At 44.2% G+C, this 25,553-nt stretch overlaps 1 protein-coding gene across 3 annotated transcripts in view; it reads left to right on the top strand.

Moving 5' to 3' along the window:
- The window catches only part of ETV6 (ETS variant transcription factor 6), a 164,780-nt gene that overhangs the window by 113,642 nt on the left and 25,585 nt on the right, over positions 1-25,553 (top strand). For all 3 annotated transcript variants that reach the window (XM_065404774.1, XM_065404783.1, XM_065404791.1), the window contains 2 exons: positions 19,489-19,653; positions 23,633-23,767. In XM_065404774.1, coding sequence (XP_065260846.1) covers positions 19,489-19,653; positions 23,633-23,767 — 300 coding nt within the window. The remainder of the gene's footprint in view (positions 1-19,488; positions 19,654-23,632; positions 23,768-25,553) is intronic.

Raw genomic sequence — 25,553 nt, forward strand, 5'->3', positions numbered from 1 at the left:
CCTCTCCACTGGATTCCCTCTGGGGTGATAAGGAGTTGTGCGTGATTTTACTGCAGTGATCTTACTTAACTCAATAATTAATTCCGATTCAAAGTTGGCACCCTGATCACTGTGGATCCATCGGGGAAAACCATAGTGAAGATAAAATTCTCCCAGAGCACACTTGCTAGAGTTCTGGCCATCTGATCCTTAGTTGGATATTCTTACTGCCGGAAGCATCTGGCTCTAAGGTTAAAAAGTCTATGCAAACCAGTTCCATAGGAGCATATACTTTAATGTTCACAAGCTCGGCAGCTTTTTCCACTCGAGCTTTTCTTCGAATACAGCACTCACAATCTTGCCATTTTCTTTCTACTGCTTTGGTCATCTTAGGCCAATAAAATTGGTCTCTAGCTAATTCCAAAGTTCTCTCAGTCCCAAGATGACCCATTTCATCATGGATGCCTTCTAGTACTCTGTCCCGATGAGTATAGGAGATTACCAGCTGGTCTATATCCTCTCCTCTTCGTTGTGCTTTCTAGTACAAGACCCCATTTGTAATGCCGACAGACCCCAGTTGTCAGCGGGCGGGATTGAACCTGGGACTTCTGGAGCTTAGTGCATGAGCTAAAAGCCAACTAGCTCTTAGCTAAGGATGTAGAGCAGATTCATTTTATCTCTCTCTCTCTAAGTGGTCTCGGTGCCACTAGATGGGACAGAACACCACACCCAGAAGGTGTGAGGGTTACATACTTCCCCTAGCTGAGGAAGTGCATCCTGGGCTTCAGAGACTTCCCAGTTGAAATCCCAGACGAGCCCCCACTTGTAATGCCGACAGACCCCAGTCATCAGCGGACAGGATTGAACTTGGGGCCTCTGGAGCTTAGTGCATGAGCCTCTACTGAATGAGCTAAAAGCCAACTGGCTGTTAGCTAAGGCTGTAGAGCAGACTCATTTGGTCTCGGTGCCACTAGATGGGACAGAACACCACACCCAGAAGGTGTGTGGGTTATATAGACATGGTCTCAGTTTTATGTTTCAGATCGGAACAAAAAACCAAAGCAAAATTCAGCGTAAGCCATTCTGTTTGTCTCAGTACAATAAGCAGGCCCAGGTTCCCTTGAAAGGCTTGTAAGCCTAGGCTGTCTTCTGATCCCTCTCCTCTAGATATTTACCTACTATTGATTAGATCCCCTCTGTGGTGTCTTCCCCTATACTGCCAAATGTAACGATATTACATGAAGGATATGCCAAATGAAGGATTTTAAAGCATAATTTATACAGCATTGTGCAATTTATAAAGTGTTATGATATCTACACATCTGAAAGACTGTGGAAGATCAACAGCATTACCATAAATAGGAGCAGTTCTAGGGTCCTCCTCAGAAAATCCTCCCTCTCCCCAGATAAATCTTGTTGCTCTTCTTTGCAATGCAGGGCCTGGTCCTCAGAGGTGCTGCTGAGCACCCACAATCCCCATTAACTTCAATGGGAGATGCAGATGCTCAGCACCTCTCAGGATAAGGCCCTAAAACGAAAATTTTCAAAAGCTTGGGCAGGCATAAATTGTCTCTGGCGAGCCCATCTATGGGCTCAGTCCGGAGTTGAGTGCTCAGAGGATTTTCATAGCTAGTATTTGGTCATGCCCAAGTTGTCTGTATACTGATGGGGACACAACTGGGGGATGGGTACCCAAGTAATATTCCCAGAAGGTCTTAGGTATGCTCAGAGTCTGTTCCAGGGGTGGCTGTATCAGAGACCTGATTAAGCCAGGAGGCACAAAATGGTCAAGCAGGAACTCTCATTCACTGCTGTGCCATCTGTGCACCCTGAAAATGGACAGAGGAAGGACCCCCAGCTGCTCTCACTGGGTGAGAGACTTAAGGCTTGTTTACATTGCCCCACAAGTCGGACTCCAGGGGTGTGAATAGCAGTGAACATCCAAGCACCGCACTTGAACTCCCCTGTGCATATGCTGCCGTCACAAACTAAAAGGTGCCTAGTTTGTATTAACATAGTCTTCTTCCAACAGGATTCCATTCAAATGAACTAGCAAGCTTTTAGTTTGCACCCACAGTGTCCACACAGGGCAGTTACCGTGCAGCACGTTGGTGCTGCAATTCACACCCCCATTGACCAAACTCCGGGGCAATATAGACATGCGCACAGACAGAAAGAGAGAGAGAGTGAATGTTCATAGGATTAGCCCAGGGAAGGAGGTGGAGAGTCAGGATTTGGGTAGGGGCTAGGAGAGTCAATGAGGAAGAGGTAGAAAAGGGCTAGGGCTCACATATTAGGGTTTGGGGATGGGTGTGGTAGGTAGATCAGGGTCCGCCCTGGGAGGGGGCGGTGGTACAGCACATGACCCTGTTTGGGGTGTGTATCGTGACACAACTCAAAGGAGAGTAGGCAGCGTATACAGGTGGTCATGGATCAGAGGAGAAGGTGCCCGTTTCTTGCTAACAAACTCTGTGAGCCTTAAAGGAGCTTCCTCTACCTCACTGAGATACAGGTTATGCAAAGATGCAGGCTCATCGCCCCCCCCCCCCAAGCCAGCCAGCATTTCAGTGCTTAGCCAAAGGGAGAACTAGAAAGTTTGACTTAGAGGAGCCATGTCCTCTCAATCCCAGTTAGGGTCAACTCTGCACCCAGCTGCCTTGTCAAGCAAAAAAGCCTTGTGAACCTGGTAAGACATGTGTGTGTTTTTACAAACCACGACTCAAGAAATGCTGGTGCATCGCAGTTAACATTGGACTAAATTCTGTGCTGATCTGCCCTCAGCGATGCAACGCTATTAACTTCGGTGGGCAAGACATTGGGGTTTAGCCAGCACTGAATTTGGCCCTTTGAGTTTAGAAACACTTTTGCTTCTGTATCGCTTCTTTTCTGGATTTCTCTCCTCTCCCCGCACCCCCTCATTGCTATCAACAAAATTGCACGGAAACAGCATCTTCATTTCTTACAAACCACAGCTGCAATCTAGGGGGAGACAAAGCTGTACTATTTAGTTATGAAACACCCCCTGCTCTCTCCTCGTTCTCTTTCTCCGTCATAGCCAATTCCACCAAGGTTTTTGCGTACAGACAAAAGCTTCCTCTTGCCAAACCAACCTCCTCCTCCTCCTCCACCTCCTACCTGATTCCGTCAGCAGAGTTGCAAAATTATGACTGTGACAGCACTAAATGAATAAGGGTGAGGCTGATCAGACAAGAGAAATCTCCTCTTTACACACACAGACCTCAGTGACCGTGGGGGAGGAGGAAAGAAATTCAGAAGAAGTTCCAAACGAGGCAGTAACAAAACAATCTGCTGTTTAAAGATTGTCACGGTGGCCCTTTGGAGTGTTAATTAGAATCATAGAAGTGTAGGACTGGAAGGGACCTCGAGAGGTCATCTAGTCCAGTCCCCTGCATTACTGCTACTCCGTCAAATAAAGCCCTGTTTAGGAACAGAACAATTGATATATTTGATCAAGCCAGTGGCCAATATCAGCTGTTTTAGAAGAAAGTACTAGAAACCCTCCTGTAGACAATTACAGAATAACCTGCCACAACAAAACTTTCTTCCTAACCTCCATTAGTCAGAGTGCAGGAGCTTTCGGCTTGTGCGCATGAGGGTTTGTATCTTTTCTGATGTTGCACTCATTTCTTCAGAAACTACCTGTGGTGTCACAAATGGGCGGTTATGTCTGCATGTATATAATGTATATATGGTATTTAAATGACAGAGTCTTAGAATTTAAGGCCAGAAAAGACCACCGGATCGCCAACACCTCCCAGCGCACTAAACCCAACAACTAAAATGAGACCAAAGCACCACACCCCCCAGGATACTAGACTACTAGGTGCTACAGGCAGAAAATAGGAGGGACCGAGCTGCATCGGTGCCCAGGCCCCAGCAGTGACAGGGAAGTGATTAAGTGAGATATGCCCAGATAATCCTAGCAAGTGACCTGCACCCACGTGCTGCAGAGGGAGGTGGAAACCTGCCCCAGTCACTGTCAATCTGACCTAGGGGAAGTCTGTGTGCTTCAGGTTTATTACCTACCAGAGCTGGATCCGATTTATAACTTGCAATTTGAAGCGTTTCCTGGGGAAATTTTTTTTTGCCACTTTGCACCCTCTCCACACCTCAAAATGTCATTTTGTGTGAAATTGTTGATGAAACCTCTGCTTTTGGATTCACAGCATCGTCTGGAACTGCAGCTTTGTGCATGTTGTCCATGCAAAGCTAGAGGGTCCCTATCACTTGAAAAAATTTACATACCCAAAAAAACATTTTCCATGGAGATGGCCTCCCATTTGCAAGTTCTTAGCAAAAAGTGAAAGGACTTCAATTTCAAGTAGCTTTGCATTGATTCTGTGCCCTGTATAATACATTCGCTTAGCTTCCAACATGTAGAACCTGAAACTGATGAGGAACAGCACAGTCAGAGCACCCTGAGAAGCAGGGTCAGAGGGTATCCTCTCCTCAAAATCTAGTTCCTTCTCCTCTCTCTTGTCCCCTCCCTCCCCACTGTGTGTAAATGACTATCATTTCCTCCCTCCCCATTTATATGTCTCTCTGATTGCTCTCTCTCTCACACACACACACACACACACTCACTCACTTTGGCCCACAGGATAGGAGTGGAGAAGTGTGTGAGAGAGTGGGGCAACTCCATGCAAGTCTGAATTTGACCTTGTGTCTCTTCTTTTTTCCATACTCCAGTCACCAAGCCCACTCTGCTTTTCTTGCTTCAGCATTGAAGAGCATTTCCAAAAGTTGCTCTTGCTGTCAGCGACTGGTAGCAAAAGTAGCTTCCAGGGCTGCTTAACTTGTGACGTAGCATTCTTTGTTGATGGAGCTATACTGGCTGCAAGAGCAAATGACACTGGAGCAGGGATATTCAAATCCAGGCAAGTGCTACAATGTGGGACGAGCGGACCCAAATGGTGGTTTTTTCAGACGTTTCCTTTTGTACAACTTGTTTTTGGATTCAGATATAGGTAATTTGGGAGCAATTTTGAGTGAATGTAGAGCAAGCAGGTTTGGATGATTTGAAGAATGTGAGAAATATGACTTAATAATAAAACTTGAAACTCACTCATTTGCATTCATGAGTGCAGCCTGATGTGGATTACTGAGTTTTGTGAAAAAGCTGGTGGGTGAGCAAATATGCTTATAAATCTGGGTTCCTGCATCACGCAATATGCCTTGTTTATTTTGACAAGTGTAGTTTATAAAGCTGGTTGAAATTTGCCAAAATGAGCCAAGCTAATTTTTTATTAACATTTTCATCAAAAATTTGATGATGAAAAAACATGGGGGGAAAATTTCAAGTACATTTTCACCAATTTTTTTCTGCATTTTTGACCACCTATAGTAGTTTAATTGCAATCACATCTGACAACACAAGGATGCTAGTAAATGGGCCTTAGTGTGCTTTGCAGACCATCATATTTTTCACTCTGCTTGCATGTGAGATCCCTTCCCCCCGACCATTTGTCTGCCTTGCTAGTTTTGATTGTAATCTCATCAGGGCATAGACTGTCTCTTACACTCTATTTTACAGTGCCTGGCATAATGGGGCCCTAATCTCAGTTAAAGTCCCTAGGCGGTACTGTAATACAAATAATAAATACAAGTAATAAAGTCTTAATAATTTGCAACCTCACTCACAACCCTGTAACCTTATAACTAGTCTGAAAAGTAGGGGGAGACAGACAGTGTTTTTGTGGATTAGCTAGGTCTTCTGTTTTTTGCTTTTTGTTCATAGCTTGATCCTAGGCTGAAAATGTATTTTGTGAATTATTTGCTGATATGGATATTATGTTGTTGTCTTGGGGAAAAAATTCATACTAATCTTCTGGGAGCAAGCCTCTTGGGTCTGCCTCTCAGTGACAGCAGCAAGATCAAACCACTGGTGGTGCTGGAATAACGCAAAGAGAGTGGTTGGAGTTTGGCTTTTAGTTTAATCCTTCCTGTCGTCCCATTTAGAGGCTTGGGACAAGTTCTCACCCATGTCCCCGCCCAATAGAAATGTGACTGAATTACTTCTTCACTGAGTATATCGGGTTAGGAGGCAGTTTCGAATGCATCTCAGCAGTCCCACTGTAATGCCACGTGAGGAAAGGCCTTGTCTAGTGCAGTCAGAGGTTATTTTGAGGCCCTGACCACGCAATTAGGCAGTGCCTCCTTGGAGTAGCAATTGCTTGCTAATCAAAGCAATGGGAATTTGGTTCAGTAAGGAGCCCCTGAGAAACTAGGCGGAGACTAGACCTTTTACCCACTTGGCAGCTGGGCTTGCGGCATGCTGGAGTGAAGAATGTTTTTCATCATGTTAGCAATGGCTCTTTCCCCTTTGTATCTCAGGATATGTGTACTGTACTGTTAGAAAGCTGAGCCAGAGTGGAATCCCTGGACTCGCAATTCACACCATTTGCAGAATGGTACCCAAGGGGTTAACGCTTAATGTCAACTGAGGGCTGGCCTTTGCATAAAGGAGAGAGAGGAACTTGTATATTGATCCAGAGTGGCCGGCTTTTACAGCCCCCGGATTAGTAATCCAGCAGAAAACGGCTGGAACATAGAAACAAGTCTTGCAATGAAAAAACCCTTTGGGTCAAGTGTGCTCCATGGCTTCTCCCTGACTGTAAGTGAAACCTTCTGTGCGCTGCCTTAGTTAATATTTCCAGGCAAACTGAGCCATGAACTTGGCTGCCTTGCCAAGTTCTGCTTTTACAGTAGCAGAGCGAATGTGGCCATGACTCAGAATTAAGGACCCCAGATGCTGAGGAAGTGAGCAAACTTCTTGTTGTCTCACAGTGGACTCTTCTGTGACAAAATCAGTTTCATGTTCCATGGAAACAGCCTGGAAAACATGGTGATGTATTTTTTTTTTCACAGTCACGGCTGAGTTAAGAACAGAAAATCTAGCCAAAATTCCTTAAAACAAAGGGACCCACGGAACTTTTCACCATGATCTGGGCTTTTGAGAAAGAAATATCCTTGGGAAAAGAAGGCAGCTCCTTAGCACAGGGGGTTTGCAACATCCCAGTAGGCCACAGCTGGCACTTTGCCGGATTATGAAAGTGTGAGGCTTGAAAACTTCCTCCCAATTCAGAATTATGAAAATCACTTCCTGGTGCCTCTTTCTAAGCACTGAGATCTCCTTTGTGTTTGCAGCCACTGGAAAGATCACGGTGACCAAAAGGATGACAGGTCAAGTGATAAATTGCCGAAAGTGTCATCTTAATTCCAGCAATCTGATTCATTATAAAGGCGACATTTTCCTTGATTTTTAGATCCCTCTGATGTGTTGTTTGAATGGCAACATGAAGCCAGTACTTCTGATTCCACCACCATTCTACCTCATCTGAGCTGGAATAAGCTCTTTACAATGGGAAGGAGTACTGTTAAATGATTGGAGGGGAGGCAGGGGACTGGGCAGGGCATGAGTTCAGACTGTGCTGATCAGTTTATTATTTATTTATTCATTCATTACTTGCATTGTAATAGCTCTTAGAGGCCCCGATCTGAGATCAGGGACCCACTGTGCTAAGCAAGTATATATGTGAGAGACAGTCCCTGCCCCCAACAAATGTTCAGTCCTTGCTTTACAATAACATACACCAGATGGATGAAACAAACAGGTGGGGGAAAGGAGGAAGAGGAGTTAGAGAAATGAGCAAGTTCTGGGGTGGCAGGGCTCCAGCTGTCAGCCCTGCATGGTGGGGCTCGGGCTGTCAAAGGCAACAACAGGAGATGTAAGCAACACAGTATCTGCACTGCGTCAACCGTAAGTCATAAGCTGCCTTACATCGACCTAACTCTGTAGTGCAGACCAGGCCTCAAAGGGAAACATTAACACAATTTAGTTTAAGCCTAACATTTGACCTAGCTTAAAAAATTGTATGACTTAAAAATAAAATTGCTGAGAAGTTTAAAAATACAAACTTCCTGTAGGACAACCTCCCCTACCTCTACCTGCAAAAGTGTGTGCTGCTACTGCTTGCTGGGTCTAAGCAATTAGTTAATGAACATTATTCCCGGAGCTCTGCTAATGTTATTTAGGATATATTGGTGCACAAGCAATGAAACAAGCCACAGAAGACATTTATTTTGGCTCCTTTGGAAGGGGGAATAGGGAAAGCAAAGTGTGCTCCATGGAAAGCAGCCAGAATCAGTTAGGAAGGAGTCGGGGTGGATTAAGACTGTAACTGGGACCAGATCCAACCAAACTTTCACCCATCCCCATCCCCTAGACAGCTGCACATACTGCCCAAGTAAAAGTCACATGACCCCCTGCCGTCCTTATTTACAGTCACATTGTGACATGACGTGAATGACTGATGGGTCATGATGGACCCAAGCAAATTTCCTCCTTCCCTGGGTATTGCCCCCACAGCGGGGAAGGAGAGGGTGACTGGCAGGAATTGGCTGTGCTATGTTTTCCTCAGCTCACTGGCCACTGATGCATTAGGGCCTTCTCTGAATGTGGTGTCCAGATGCAAGGATCCTGCCTTAATCCTCCCCGGAAGAAATGGTATTTTCAGGCTTCTAAGGCTATGTCTACACTAGAGACCTTACAGCAACACAGCTGTACTGATGCGCCACTGTAAGATCTCTCGTGTAGCCGGTCTGTGCCAACGGGAGAAGCTCTCCTGCCGACATAGCGCTGTGCACAGTCCCACTTATGCTGGCGAAATTTATGTTGCTCGGGGGTAGGGGAGGGTGTTTTTCACACCTCTGTGCGACATAAGTTTTGCCAACGTAAGTGGTAGTGCAGACATGGCCTAAGAGGGCTTTACAAACAGTGCACAGGGGAGAAAAGGAAGCTGGAGGGGATAAAAAGGACTTAAAAATTGTTTGACAAGGCTTCTTTAATGAGTTCCTAGAACATTAGTAGGTCCTTTTACTTACTGCTGTGACTGCTAGCTCCTCCAATTGGTAATTGCCCCAGGCAGAATCCTGAACATGGCCACTTTAGTACATAAGACATTGGTATGTCACTGTGAATGACGATGGTGGTGATGGTGAAAGCGTTGTGCTAAGGTAAAACTTACAGACACATGCAATTTAGAGACAAGATAGAGAGAAATCCATACGTGACAAATATGCGCTGTGGGTGGGTGTGACTATCTTCACAAACACATAGTGAGTGTTAAATAAAGATAACTGAATATAAAATCATTGCTGTAATTAATTGATTTCCATGCTTTCTCAGAGTGCTATAGTATTCTACAAGAATGATCCAAAATTGCAATCCAAAATGCAGCTTACAATAGTAGTACTGCTACTGCAGGGTTAAGTCCTCAGGTGCACTTTTTACTCTGGCTTTACTCAGTCTTGATTTAGGCAAACTCCCAATGATGTTAGAAGAAGGAATAAAAACTGTGGGTCAAATACTGATGTCAGTTATAACAATGTAACACCATTGACTACAGTAAGTTACTCCAGTTTTACACTCACCCTCATAATGATATCAGAATCCAGCCCTGAGTAAGGACTTCAGGATTTGGCTTGCATTATTCTGGGGCGATTACTCTGGTATTTTATTTAGAAGAGTGGTATGCAGTTCTGCAGTAATTTTGTAGTTGGGTTTCCTCAGCTGCTAATCTACATCTGTGAAGAAAAGTTCAGCTAAGGAAGGAGAAGGAACTTTTCCCTTGTATAATTTTGGAGCGTTTGGCCTGCCTGCCGGCCTGCCTGCCTCTCTCTCTCTCCTCCCTTCTTCTTCCTCACCACATTTCAAGGGGTTTTTTTATTAGTGACTTCATCCGCTCTCATTAATCAGTAAGCTATCTCAGGCTGGCAAGCTAATTTAGAGTCCTGCTTGTGCATTTGATCAGCAAATGCAAACCATGTGTAATGTCAGCAGGTCAGGAGAGGTGATGGAACATGGGATTTTCACTTCAGTTCCAGAAAGGGCCATAGCTGCTTCCAGGAAGCTGCATTTGGCAATGGGTGTGGGGAGCTGGAAAGATTTATTTCCCTGTACCAGGGCTCAGAGCCTCATCATTCTACTCGAGCATTTTCCAATCAATACATTTCTCACAGACTGCCATAGGCTGCATTAGAAAAACAATTTGATCTATTTATTATTATTTTATTATATGACAGGGTAGCCCTATAGACCAGGGTGTCTAGAGTTTGCAGGGTCTTCACACAGTCAATACTCTTAGTGAGAAATTAAGAGCTTCTCATAGGGAGCAGAGTAAGCCCTGGGGCAGATGTTAAAGCTGGTATTATCTGTGTGATCTGCAGAATTCTACCTCTCATTAATTTCTCTAGCACTTATTCAGAAAAATGAAGTATGCATGGTGCATACGGGGCTCACAAGTAGACTGTGTGCACAAAGCACACCCTGTACTTGTGGTCAGTGGTGAAAGGAATTCAGTGGCCATCCGCTCTTTACTTTAGTCCCATCTCCCATTGCAAAAGGTCTGTGAGCCCCTTTTTGGCCTTTGCTGTTATTCTACAGCTGCTAGATTTCTGCCAGGACTGTGGGGAACTTCTACATCTTGACATTATAATTAAAGCCAGTTTTACAACATTTTTTTTATGATGTGCAAGTCTTGTTTGGGTAATGCGGGCTAGTCTCCTCACTCCCCACCCTAGAACTCCTCCACTCCCCATCCAGTCCCTTCTTTCCCAGTAAAGTTCCTCCCCCATCCTATTTGCTCTCCCCCACAAGACACACCTCTTAGTCAATCTCCCCTCCACCAATCAATGCTCACCCCCCAATTAATCCTCTTTGGGGCGTAGTCAGCCTGAGCTGAAGGTGGCGTATGCACACTTTGGCCTGAGGCTTTTTCTGAGGTACTTATTGACGTGCTACCCCTGCCTAATAGCTGGTGTCTCTGGGCCCCCACTTGCAGGACCAGCTTTCCATTAGGGGAGGGGACAATCCCTGCCAGCTGCAGTGGCTCTGGCCCTGTTATGGTTACAATCCAGGTGACACTTGTTAAGAGCAGGCAAGTTTAGGAGTCACCATTCACAGCCCTCTAGTCCCCTCGGGGCACTTACCACAGTACATGGGCCAACAGGAAGGAGGCAAGTCCCCATTACAGGGCTGCATCACACACACCCTCCCAGTCGGCATCACACCAGCTGTCCCAGCTCACTTGCAGTGCCGCATGCTTGTTTCCAGGTAAGTGAGCATGCCACAAAGCCATCTGGCTGTGTCTGTCACCAAACCCTTCTTCACCCCCAAGTACTGGGAGTAAGAGAAATTCCCCATGAAGATAAGAATCCTTAACCATCCTGCTTTTATCATCCCTGGAACACCCTGTCTTAAATGCCTGCTGGCCTCCTCCTGCTGACCGCCAGTGCTAACATCTACTGGGAAAGCATCCGTAATAAGAATGGCAGAGCTGTTGTTTTGAATGGAGAGGGTTCAGTTCCAGTCTCAGGAGGGAGTAATTCCTCGCATTGGCGCTCAATTTGTGATTCAACTTAAAACCCCTTCAACACAATTAGCTTGATGCTACTTAGCACACATTTCCCCAGCCATCTCCATGGAACAGCTCCGTGTGGTTTGTGCTCTCTAGTTCAAGAGCCAAGCCCTGGGCCTGCATCGTTCCTCTGAACACTGGTAAGCTGGAGAGAAAGAGGGGTAGTAGTAAAGGAATGGTAGCAAGAGTCATACTTAACATTTTTATAGCATTTTATTTTATTTTTTGATCTCTGTCCTCTGAAGCCTCCAGGATGACCATGGCTGGAGATGGGATACTGGGCAGAGTGGGCCAGGGCTCTGAGGTGGCACCGAGCATTCTCTCTCTCAGGTGCTTGGTTGGCTTGTTCTTGCTCACATGGTCAGGGTCTAACCAGTGGCGGATTAGCCACTGAGCCAAGGGGCCTGTGCCCAGGGGCCCCAGCCAATTGGGGGCCCCCGGAAAAATGGGCACCCTTCCACACCCCGACTCGCTGTGCCTGCCTGCCCAGTACTCCTGCCGGGGAGTAGGGTCAGGGCACAGGGGCTTGCCCCGCACTGCCCGCCCGGCACTCCTGCTGGGGAATGGGGAAAGCCCCCGTGCCCCGACTCTGCTCTCCGGCAGGAAGGGCGGGGGGGGCAAGCCTTGGCGCTCAGACCCCATTTCCCCGGCAGGAGCCCCCGAGGTGGGGCAGGAGGGGATTGCAGGCAGATGGGGCGGGGAGGGGGCCCCACTTGCTCTGGCCAAGGGCCCCACAATGCCCTAATCCGCCTCTGGGTCTAACCAATTGCCATACATGGACTGGGAAGGAATTTCCCCCCAGGTCAGGTTGGCAGTGACCTGGTTTTATGCCTTCCTCTGCAGCATGTGGGTGTTGGTTACTGGGTATATCTCATTTAGTCATTTCCCTGCCATTCATTGCAGCGGCCTCTGGCATTGGCACACCTCGGTCCTTCCTAGTCTCTGCCTGAGGCACAGAACAGTCTAGTCTCCTGCGGGTGGGAACAATTTGGTCTAATGTTGGTTGTTGGGTTTAGTGTGCGGGTGGCCTGTGACGTACAGAAGGTCAGACTAAATGATCTGGTAGTCCCCTTCTGGCCTTATACTTTATGACTCTATTCAGAGCACTAATAAATCCTCATCAGAGCCCTTTGCATGAGGAAACTGAGACAGAAAGGTGAAGTGACTTCCCATAACCCCACATTGAATCAGTGGCAGAGCCTGAACTAGACCCCTTTCTGGCTCTGAAGCCTATGTTTGCCCCTCCAGACCACAGTACCTTAACAGTGGTGGGCAAAGAACCCCACTCTCTTGCCCCCAACCTGCATCAAACACACCTCTCTCTGCCATGGGCAGTGTGCTATGTGATGTGAGTAATACAGCACATAGATTATTAACAACCCAAAGCCAGCCTCTACTTTAGTTCAGAACACGCCGGTTGCTAGCATACGTTTGCTTTTTGTGAACATTTCTAGTGCAGTTTTCCCACTGGTGAACTGTGTATTGTTCTGTAGTCAGGGCTTCCCTGCCTGACGCTGCTAGAGTGATGATGCTTGAGTCCCTGGGTGTACAAAACCAAGCTGCTGATTTGCATGTGCTGGTCCCTTTGCTGTTTGCCCAGCTGTGATAAGTACTTTGCAGTGTGGGAGTGAAAACAATTCCATCTGCTCTCTGGAAAGGATGAATGAACAGGGGGAGTCTTTTCTTTTTCCCCCTTCTCTCTCTCCCTTCTTTTTGCCTATAAGGCAGTCAGGCATTAGGATGGAATCTCCCAGCCTAAACGGAACAAAAATATATGTAACGTACTTGTGAATGCTGTGTAAGTAGCGTATGATTTATATATTGAACTTCTGACCTCATCTATTGACTCACATTGGAACTAATGTGGAAAAGGCCTCTTTCATACTGTATATTACACATCCTACTCATATGTAACGTACATCTAAAATACGTGATTTACTGCATACAGTACATATATGAACCACACATGTCCTTTCCTTATACGGGAAAAGGGAGATATTGAACGTTAGTGTTGCCATTGTCGGGATTGGATATCTTTCATAAAAATGTGCCCTCATTCACCCAGAAGTTATGGTCTTATGCAAGAATTACTGGATGAAATTCTTTGGCTTGTATAATGCAGGAGGGAAGAGTAGATGATCATAATGGTCCTTTTAGGCCTTAAAATCTATGAATATATGGGTTATTGTGGAGCGCCTATGCAGCTCAGAGTTCTTTTAATGCCCAGAGCAAACACTTCTTTAGGGACCTGCAGTTGCCTCACAGAAAACTTGGAAAGCATGGCATTTTAAATCAGTTAATTCTGAAGTGTGTATGTGTGTGTGATTTTTTCCCCCTGCTGTTTATGCCAGCTACTTCAGAGGAAGGTGTAAACCACCCCAGCAGTTCCTCTTTGTTCCACCTATTTTTGCAATGCTACCATATCTAGGAGCTGGGAGTGGGTTTCTTCCTAACTCCAGGTGGTTATCAGTTTGTGCCCTGGAGCATGAGAGTGGATCAACCTCATCATTTTTATCCCAGCTAATGTAACAAATGTCAGAAGCAGGACTTCAGGTGAAGAATAAATAACAGGAGTAGATAATCTATTAAGATACCAAGATCCAGCCTGCAGCGTCAGAAAGGCGAGTGCATGTTTTTCTCCCTGTTTAATGCATATGCTGCTTCAAGACTGTAAGAAGCACTATAAATAATTTTATTCTATTGAAGCTAATGCTCAGGAGTTGACAAGACAGGCTAGCTAGAGAATGTGAGTCTCTCAGAGCCAGACTCTGCCATCTTTATTCACATGGAGTAATAACAATATCTAGCTCTTGTAGAGCACTTTTAACCATGGATCTCAAAACTCATTACAAAAGAGGACAGCATCATTATCCCTATTTTTTAATACAGATGGAGAAACTGAGGCACAAAGTAGTGAAGTGACTAGCCCAAAGTCACACAGCAGAGCTGGGACTAGAACCCAGGTCTCCAGAGTCCCGAGTCAGGGCCCTAGCCACCACTGCCACCTCCCTAATTTAGTTGGGAATTTTTAAGGAGAAAGATGCTGCCCAACAGGCTTGGCCCAATGCCCAGTAAGGTCAATGATTAACTGATTTCAGTGGTCATTGGATTAGGCAGAATTTAGCCCTCATTTTGTAGCACAGGTCTGATCATCCTCACTGTTTTGTTTGGTAAATGCTTTTTGTTACTTTAATATGATGCAGTAAGCATCCTTTATTGAGAATAGAGGATAAGGGGGATATAGAAAGAGTCTGTTTTCTTGCATAGTGTCCCTGGTAATAAAGATCAATGGGAAAAGAAATGGCAAAAATATAGAACACAGCATCCAAAAACATAAGCAGAGTTCGTTTTCTTTTACGGAGAATATATGACAAATGTTTTAATGAAGTATCAGCAGGTCTGTATAGTTAGGTTTCTTCTCTGCCTTAAAACCCCCTTGAGCTGCACAGCCCTCCCTTTGATACCTTTCTTTTCAAAAAACGATCTGTTTTAATAAGAAAAAAAAAGAGGAAAAGAAAATATGTGATACTCTACAGGGCAGCATTGTTTCTGAATGGAGCTTTCCATGAGGTGTCAGCAGCTCTTTCAGTGACGTTAGCCTGCCTCACGCTTACTCACATTGCAGTATCTGCGCCTCCACAAAAAGCCTCTCTGGAGTGAATTGATTCAGCACTGCAAAGGAACTGTCATGCAGTGAACAGAGTGCTTTGAAGCAAATCGTTCCACAGGAAAGTGAGGGAGGGATTAGAAGAGAGGAGAAGATCAAGGAGGAGAAGTGGTTAACCTGTTTTGTTGTCTTTGATAGCACTTTATATGCTCAAAACACTACAGAGAGACACTAATTCTCATAACACCCCCATCAGTAGGAGGTAAATAGTATTACCTCATTTTACCAATGGGGAAGTTGAATTAGAAAGTCAAAGTGATTCAGTGTCTAGGAGTAGACTGAACAGAGGCATACGCTATGAAATGTTACTGTGTCCGAACAACAGTTGCCAAGATGATGCTGAACATGGTTTGTTCTGGTCTATCGAGAGCAGTGAACTGTGTTCATCACTGACTCACCTAACACAAGTGTGTTCAGACATGGTAATACTTAATAGTATAGACCATGTCTGAACACACTTGTGTTAGGTGAGTCAGTGATGAACACAGTTTTTGGGATCCGGGCCTGGAAAAATAATTATTTTTATTGTTTGTGATATACTCTGTAAAGGAATGCGCTGTAAATTATAAAATGTGCTGATCACATGAGATTATCATACTGGTGTGCCACAAAATGGAGAGGATCTTGTATTTTTTTACAAAAGCCACAACCGTTTAGCAGAAGATGAAATGCAGTTGAGAAGTTTGGTGTCTTGCTTCATCTTTTGGATTTCTAATCAAAACTCTAGTTGGATTTCCATGTTACCGAAATTCCAATGATGAATAAAGATCAAAATGCAGATATCTGCTTCTACCTGTTTGTAATTAAATTGCACCAATTAGCTACCCAGAGTTAATCTCTGAAGTAGGCTTTAGACATGTAGAAGGTTACTCCATTAGCCTATCACCACTGGAGAGACTGGTTCAAACGACAGAATAAGACACAAATTAAAATGAGCTTGATATTCTCATTTTCCACACGCCAAAACCACCACACTAACTGGCACCACTGGAAGCCTCTGTTCAGAAGAAGCTTAGAACTCTTCCAGGTCAGGAATGAGGTGCATTGACAGAGCTGAGTGAGGGTCCAGAAGTAAACAGCGGGGAGTGTTCCATGTCAGGCCTGAGGAGCTTTGCAGTAGGGAACTGGGAGAAGGCAGCACTGGAAGTGAAAGGAGTGTCATTGCCCAGGTTTGAGGTGCATAGGTAGAGCTGGTGGTCGAGGCACAAAGACTAGAATAGCAGGATTGCAGTTCAAGAGAGATGCACTGACAGAATTGCATATAGGAAACCCCTACACCCTGTGCCATTACTGTTCTTGGCCTTAGCCTTGCTGACTCTCCCTTACTTCCACGAGCCTGAATTAATTTTTGTTGAAAAAGAAAGATTGTTGGGGAGCAGAGTTTATTTATCATTAGAATTTATTATATAGCTCCATAGACACACTTGGTGTTTCCCTTACAATAAAACCCAGATTCCATGCTCTAGAGCAGTGGTTTTCAACCTTTTTTCATGTGCAGACCCCTAAACTTTTCAAATGGAAGTGCGGACCCGTTTGGAATCTTAGACATAGTCTGCGGACCCTTAGCAGTCCATGGACCACAGGTGGAAAACCACAGTCCTATGGTAATGGCAACCTTTCATGGACCCCTTAGACACAGTCTGTAGACCCCCAGGGGTTTGTGGACAATAGATTGAAAAACACTGCTCTAGAGAGTACAGTTTAGTTCCTCTATGACACATACCTAACAGGTCTCCTCCTGCAGGAGGATACAAGTTTAACCTTTCTTGGGGAAAGGAGGATTTAAAGACTGGAACTTTGAGGACTAAACTAGGAAATGTTTTGGAATGCAGCATTCCCTAATGACATGGCTGTGTATGTAAAAAGCATTTTTGAGAAAGCACCACGTCCAAGTACAAGAGTCATTCAATCCAAGCAACGTTGTCTCAGTGAATCAAAGATGAGATGCAAGTGCAGGAGGTCAGATTAGATGGTCACTGGGGTCCCTTCTGGTCTTAGAGTCTGTTAATCTATGAATGAAAAAGGGAGACGAGGGGAGGCATGTTGGTTGGAAAAAGAAACAGGTGTTTAATAAATGAGGAAATGGTTGCTCTGGGAGAGGCTGACAGGAAATGCAAAGAAACATTACATAGTTTTAAACTTTGGGGGATATTCTTTAGGGTGTTTGTTACCATCCGTATTTGTGTGGAAGACAGGGAAAGTCACTTGTGGGTGTTTCAAGGTCCTTCTCCTCTTTTTTAAAGTCCTTAATGTCCTAGATCTGTGCTGTATTAGACCCCACCTCATCCTTCGTATCCAACCACAAGAGCTGCAATTGACACTAGTGCTGCAGTTGGCAGTCCTCAGGATTAAACTCTGGGGGTCTGGAAACAGATTGTTTCCACTGGGAGGACCTTAGGCTGTGGAATTCCTTCTACCAGAGAGGAAGATGAGCCTGAGTCTCAATATTTTTTTAAACCATGGTGCACATCTCTTTGCATAGACCTTCTCCTAAGGATGGAGCTACAGAAAACACGCACCTCAGTGATCCCACTCTAACCAATGACTAAATTGTGGGAGGGGTAGAAAGTTTAGATCCTCTTGCAGAGACAATTAGATGTGATTCTTTGTTTTGTAAGTGGCTCATAATGCAATGCTAAGGAGTACATTACAAATGAAGACAGATTTGATATGGTGTCTTTCTGCTGAGTATACTGCTGTTCAGATCAGCGGTATCTCGTTCCTTTTGGGAGTCAAGTACGCGCTCATCTGAAGCTCCAGAAGCTTGATCTCAATTCCCCTCCTGACTCAGATTCAGTTCTGTATGTAACTTGATGCGGGGGCTTTCCGATTAGCTGCTTTGGAAATCTGAATCTTTCATACCAGCAGAACAGAATTCATTACCCGTGACTTTTTTTTTTTAACCCTGGCAAAAGGGCTGCATATCATTTTTTTTTAAAATAACCAACTACGAGATTTGTAGTTATGCTTGCAAAGATTGGGGTAATCAGTCTCATAGAATAGTGTGTCAGGAAGGAAACGTCTTCCCATATGCAGCAGCATACAATCAGCCAGGTGCAATATAAGGAAGGGTGGTTCATCTTGCTCTGAAGCATAAGATTTTAAGCACTGCCAGGGGCTATGTACCAAAGATCTGATCAGATATGGCAAATTTTATGTTTCTATGCGCAGTGTGAAGCTTTCCTTTCTACATAACGCATTGTAACAAGTCAAACAATGAGTCATCTCATAAGGGGAAAAGGAAAGGAAGCTTTTATCTCCCAGTGGATAAGAGATAATCTGCCTGCCTATCTATCTAGGTATAAGCAGCTGCCTGAAAATTAAGCTGCTTTTTCTCCATGGGAAGGAAGCCATTTTAAAATTGTATGTAAGACTGATATTTTAATCTCATCCATCCCAGGTCTCATCCTGTGTCCAATAAAATCAATGGCCAAACTCCCTTTGACTTCACTGGTAGTAAGATCAGGCACTGAGACCAAACTTAAGCCTGGTCTATACACAAAAGTTGTATCATTTTATCCATATCAGTATAGTTAAACTGACACAACCCTGCTTGTAAGGGAACAGTTATATTGGTACAAATGTGCTTATAGTAGTATAGTATGCAGTGTTTTTGTAGCCATGTTGGTCCCAAGATATTAGAGAGACAAGGTGGGTGAGGTAATATTGTTTATTGGACCAACTTCTGTTGGTGAGAGAGACAAGTGTTTGAGCTCTTCAGTGTAGGTTATTTCTATGTAGGAAGGGGACTAAACTATAGTGTATCTAAACTAGGGGTTGTTCCAGTATAATTATATTTTTAAAAATCACACACACACACACACACACGAACCAACATAACTGTATGTAGATGAGCACAATCTCTATCCAGCCAGTTGAAAGCGGTGGTCTTGTGTCTTGTTTAGAGGCAGACACATGCTGATTAACACAGCACTTCACAGTCAGGCATTGGGGCGTGGATGTAACTTTGTATTGCTGCCCCAGACCAATCTCAGGCTTTGCATCCAAATGCAGTTACTGATTCACTAGTCCAGGGGTAGGCAACCTATGGCACGTGTGCCGAGCTGATTTTCAGTGGCACTCACACTGCCTGAGTCCTGGCCACCAGTCCGGGGGGCTCTGCATTTTAATTTAATTTTAAATGAAGCTTCTTAAACATTTTTAAAACCTTATTTACTTTGCATACAACAATAGTTTAGTTATATATTATAGACTTATCGAAAGAGATCTTCTAAAAACTTTAAAATGTATGACTGGCACTCGAAACCTTAAATCAGAGTGAATAAATGAGACTCGGCACACCACTCCTGAAAGGATGCCGACCCCTGCACTAGTCCTTTCCCAGAATCGCTTACCCTTTGTTCCAGTTTCTTAACATGACCACAGTGTTTCTATCTCCCACAGGCTTGCAGCCAGTTTACTGGAGCAGGGATGATGTGGCCCAGTGGCTCAAGTGGGCAGAGAAGGAGTTTTCTCTGAGGCCGATTGACAGCAACACTTTTGAGATGAATGGCAAAGCACTCCTGCTCCTGACCAAAGAGGACTTTCGATACAGGTCTCCTCATTCAGGTGAGGTTTATCTATACCAGGAAGGATGGAGCCACACAGGGTGCAGGAAAGAGACGGAAGCAGAGACAGACTCTGGGAAGGAAGGGAGGGAGGAAGAGAGCCATGAAAGGTGGGTTGCAGAGACAAGAAAAGACAGCCATAGTTGTTGGGGTGGGAAGGGAAAGACAAGGACAGCTATGCAGACTAGGCCAGGGAAGAGTGAAACATCCAGTAAAATAAGAAAGGTGAGGGAGAGAGAGATCCAAACACCCTTGAACTTTGAGAGAGTTTAGATCCCAATCCAAACTGAGAGTGCCTGGCCCATCTCTAGTTAAAACCCTCTGCAAAACCCAGAGAGAGACTGCCTGGCAGCAGTTTAGAACATCCAGCTCTGTCCTTTAAAGGCTTATCATTTCACAGACCCAACTACAGTAGGGAGTTAATCAACTGCTCCAGCCTCTTAAGAAGCCTGCATTAGCATTCTGCCTCACGGTTGACTCAGCTGATTGTGCTGCTAAAAGCTTCAGCAAAACTCATCCCTGGGGACCTTTCCTCTCTTTTACAGCTCCCATGGGCTTCCCATTACTCTGCCCATATTCTCTCACATGCTGGAGTCCAGCCCCAGGCAAAGCACAGGCAGGTGTGTGAATCAATCCGCCTGTTGCCAAATAATTTAGTTATGTACTCACACAGAAGATTTAGAAACATGTGTGTGTCACCTGCCTGTATTTATATTCCCTGCAGTCTGTCGCCTTCAGCATTACAATCACACTGAACCTCCTTCCTCTCCTGTGTCAGGGCTGTTTAACTAAATTTGAATGAATGGTTCTAAATAAAAGTTGTTAGCTTTCTTTTTATGACCATACAGGGTACCCCTGCTAAATAAAAAGGCTTGTAATTCAATCAGCTACCAGAAATGATCATACAGCTTGAACTGAGTGCCTGGAAAATAGCTGCTATCAGACTTCCAATGTAAAGACACAGGAATACAGATCGTGTTGCAGTAACCAATCAAAATGTGGAGTAGTTCTGAAAGACACTAACCTTGTGACTCCCCGAAGGCATCTCCCTCTACTAGCATCCTCTTACAGGATCTGGCCCATCCTTTTTTCATATAGGCCCCGATTCAACAAAGCACTTGAATATGTGCTTAAGTCCCATCGACTGCTTAAGAAATAAATAAATAACCTGGGGCAGGACAACTTTTCTGGTGTTTTGTATGTAGCACCCACTATGCTGCATGTAACTGGCCTTCCCTTATCCCCAGCACCAGCTGTCTAGGAGAGACACCTCTCATGTCCCTGCATGTACTGTTACTGCACTTGACGTCAACTGGCTTTAAGCATCTGCGGGCTGGGGACTGAGCATTCACGGAGGAGAATCCTTGGCTCTAGAATTCATTTCCTCACTGTGAATGGAGCTCATACTTTGCTGAATATGAGGCATGATTTTAGTGACTACTGATCTGTGAACTCAATTTAAAATTTTATTCTAATTTTTTTATGGTAGCTGTTGACAAACTTTTGAGAAAACATTCCATTCAGGCCTGCTAAGTCTATGCCACATACAGCAATAACAGGCACAGAGGTCGCCCTTAAAACTTTTAGATGACTATAGATCACTAAATAACATCATCTCGTATTTGAAATATTTCCCAGATATTCCTGTATTTGAAGTATAGGGAAATGAATAATGCCATTTCTGCCCTAATGTTGTTAAGTTAGCTAAGGGCTTCCATACACTCAAAAGTTGCACCACTTTAACTATACTGATAGGGGCATTTCAGTGAGGATTGTGATTTTTTTTTTTTTTAACCAAAACAGTTATACCATTATAACCCATTGTGTAGATACAGTTATAGCAGTATAAATGTGCTTATACCAGTATAACTTATTCCCCTTCCCTAATGGGAATAGCTATTCCAGGATAAACACCATTATGCCAATATAACCAATATATCCACACAAGGGCTTGTACTGTTTTGTAGGAAATCACATCCCTCATGAAATCCTTATATTGGTCTAAAAGCTGTGTGTAGACTTGGCCTAAGGCAAAGGTGGGCAGTTTTTAAGGATGACCACCGTATTCTCCTGGCACAATTTATGTGTGTGTCTCTATCTTGCTCTGTAAAATACAAATTACGTGGTAAAATCCCTCTCTGGTCTCTCATTATGTATTAAATATGAGCCTTCGTTTTTAATTAATTTTTCAGGCATTACAGACTCCTTTAAAAGTGCTCCAAAGTCACCCCTGACATAGTAAAGGCAGCCAAGACAGAGAAATAGAGCAAAAAGTCAGACTATGGAAATGAGGATGACTTAGGCTGAAATAGCTAGGAAATAAACAAAAAAGGTTTAGTATCTTTGACAGACAGGTAGAACCTTGGAGGTTTACAGCGGCAAGTGCTGAATATGAAATGGATTTACAGGTGTTATAGAAATAAGAAAAATAACAGTAATAGAAAATCCAAGGTCTCCTAAATGCCACTTTAATTAAGACAGTTAAAGGACCTATGAAAATTAGTTAATATTTCAGGCAAAGTACCATTGTTGAATATTGTTCACTCCTGCATGTGGGGGCAGGAGATAGGCAAAGGGCTGCATGTGGTATTATTAAGATTAATCACACACACCCTGGGGCACTTAGAGTCACCTGCATTTTGTGCTTTGGTTAACTCTTTCTACTTAACTGCTTCATTGTCGCCAGCTATAAAAGGCAAAAAGCACCTCCACTGTTGCCCACTGTACAGTTGGAGGTGGGGGGGTCACTGAAAGGTGAAATATTCTCACAGTAAATTAATCACCACATAAACAATCAGTCTTCTGGCAACTGTAATATGTGTTCCTTTAAGGCCACCATATTGTTACCTGCAAACTCTAGCAGTGCTGGAAGTTATTCCCATGCCGTGCTGTTGGAATGGGAACAAGACTCCTGAAGCACTGCTAATAAATGAGCGCTAGCCCTGAGGGAGGTAGCTCTGTGTGAGTCTGTACTGACACCCAGGGCCGGCGCTTCCACTAGGCGACCCTAGGCGGTCGCCTAGGGTGGCAGGATTTGGGTGGCGCCATTTTGCCGCCCTCAGCGGAAATTCGGCGGCGGGGGTCCTTCTGTTCCGGGTCTTCGGCGGAAATTCGGCGGCAGGTCCTTCACTCGCTCCGGGACCCGCCGCCGAAGTGCCCCGAAGACGCGGAGCGGAAGGACCCCCACCGCCGAATGCTCAGAGGAGGAGCGCTGCTCCTGCTGACACCCACAAGACAATTGGAGTTAGGTGCCTCGCTACCTTCGCGGACCTAGGCCTGACTGACCTGCTAAATTTACCGTGGGGAGAATTTATCAACATTCTATTAGATTTCCATAGAATGTCATAACGACACAGGAACATCACGGCCACAGCACACACACCGGTGTGGAGGAGCATCAGTGATGTTTTTTTAATGGAATGTATATCTTCTCCAGCATAAAACCTCATTATACAGTAAAACTTAAGGGAGGAAGTGTTGAATAATGGTTAAAGCAGAAGGCTCAAAGCCAGGAGATCTGGGTGCTGATCGTCATTCTACCTCGGACCTGCTGTATAAGCTTTGCCTGGATGACTTAAACATTCTATGCCCTTGTTTGCCCATCTGCAAAACTGGGACATAATTAAGTCTCACACCTCCTCTTATTAAACTAATGTTTGTAAAGTGCTTTGAGATCCTCAGATGGGAGGTGATGTGGAAGTACAAAATCTATCCACCAGACTATTAAGTGCAACTGGACTGAGGTTTATATTGCTCCCCCCACTTTTCATTACTGTTGCCTCTGCGTGACATGCACAACTTTTGGACTGCCAAGAAGGAGTCTTACTCAGGAGTGAGAAAGATGCGGGTTCTTCTTGCAGGCACTTTTGGATCTGAAAATGGCACCCAGGAGCTTAGAATTCATGCATCCAATGGCCAAATGAGTCTTCTCCAAGAGTCTGTAACTTTTCATTTCCTTTAGCCGCCTGTTTGTCTTTCAGGTGACGTGCTGTATGAACTCCTTCAGCATATCCTGAAGCAAAGGAAAGCTCGCATGCTATTTTCACCTTTCTTCCACCCTGGGAACTCTATCCATGCTCAGCCAGAGGTCATATTACACCAGAACCACGATGAAGGTAATAATGTCTCTTTTATTACTGGAGGTGTCATTATGTCAGCAGTTTGGATGAGGCCATCAGGAGGTTTTTTCTTACTCTAAACCAATAAAAATTTCATTTTAAAACAATCTCTCTTCCTTCAGAAGTGGAACAGTCCTTTAGTTGTTAGAATGTTCAGCTGATCCACCAAGCCATTTGGTTGCAAATTCTTAGTGCTTTATAATATTTCAGTCTTTTGCTTGTGTAAATCTCCATTTATTTTCCGCTATTTTGTCCTGCTTCAAAGCCTGTTTAAAAATATACTAGGTGGGGATAACTTTTCTGGAGCTTATATATAGAACCCACTCTGTTGCACAGAACTTTCCTTTCCCTAGTTTTATGGGAAAGAAAACTCCCTTCCCACCTTATGTACTCTTACTGCACTTGTGATTGGCTGGCTGTAAATTAGGGACTGGAGACTTTGACTTTGGAATTCATTTCCTCTGGTGGATCTAGAGACTTTTAACATGTATGGTGCCAGGTCCATTTTTTTGCTCAACTTTTGCCTTAATTGTAAGATTGGTAATTATTTTGTTTTCAGGGAAAGGCTGTTCTTCTTTATATATGTGTGTGTGTGTGTGTGTGTGTGTGTGTTTCTCTTTCAAATATTGCACCTGCGCCATGTGTTTTTGTAATTAAACACATTTTATAAATTAACAAATAAATAATTATCCTGACCATTAGATCTTAGATAGTGGCAGGACCAAAGAGGCCTGTCATAAGCACTAATGTCTTTCTTTTATTGGAAAATCCTAACTTCTGAGATTGAACTGAAATTTCAACACATTGTCACTGTGATCAACACTAGATAGATAAGATAGATACATACATAGTTGGGGAGATGAAAGAAACATTTGTAGAACTGTTGCTTAAATTTAGTTTGTTTTACTATTGTGATAAAATCTGGAGGCAATATAGACAAATTCACCAGTCTGTTTGCAGATATCTCCCCACAATGCATAACAAGTGGTGCTTTTTTGAATGGATTTGCTTTTATGGCATGGCAGATATTGGGCACTTTTACTCTTTATTAGAGCTGGTCAGAAAATGTTTGGACTTTTTTATGATATTTTTCAGATTTGCGGTTTTTGTTTTTCTGACAAAAATTATTTTTTTGGAAGAAAACACTTTCCAGGAAAATTTGTGTTTAGTTGAAAACCCAATTTTCCATCCCCAAAAAGTTTTGACAGAAAAATTTCAACTAGCCGTTCTCTGTATCTCCCATCCTTAATCACAAATAAAAAACAGTTTGGATTTCACCCTAGTCCCCGCTCATCCTAGAAGTGCACAATTTTGCAAAATTCAGATGAGGTGTGATGCAGGACAGGATTAAGGGGCATTGGCAGAGCTCTGTGGGGAGCCTAGGACTGGCATAACAGGAGGCACTGTAGGGCAGGGCTGAAGGGCATTGGCAAAGCTGTATGAGAATGCCAGGACTAGAATAACAAGAAGGTGATACAAGTCAGGAGTAGGTTGCACTGGCAGAGCTGAGTGAAGGAAATTTACAGAGTTCCTGCCCAGTATACCTGGCTTTAGGCAGAGGCTGTTATTCATTTCTCACTTTCACGAGTCCTGTAATCACACACAAGGGTTTGTTGTTTTTTTAATGGAAAACTGGGAATGGGCCAGGTGAACCCTTTGTGAAATGTGTGTGATGAAGAACATACTGGGAAAATTCCAGTGTTTGAACATTTTGTACTTTAGTACTCGGTTCCTTTGGGCAAAATCTCTTAGGCTGGGGTAGCTAAATCACAGGTGTAAGAAG

Source organism: Emys orbicularis, chromosome 1 (genome assembly GCF_028017835.1).
Source record: "Emys orbicularis isolate rEmyOrb1 chromosome 1, rEmyOrb1.hap1, whole genome shotgun sequence".
In the NCBI taxonomy this organism is placed as follows: domain Eukaryota; kingdom Metazoa; phylum Chordata; order Testudines; family Emydidae; genus Emys; species Emys orbicularis.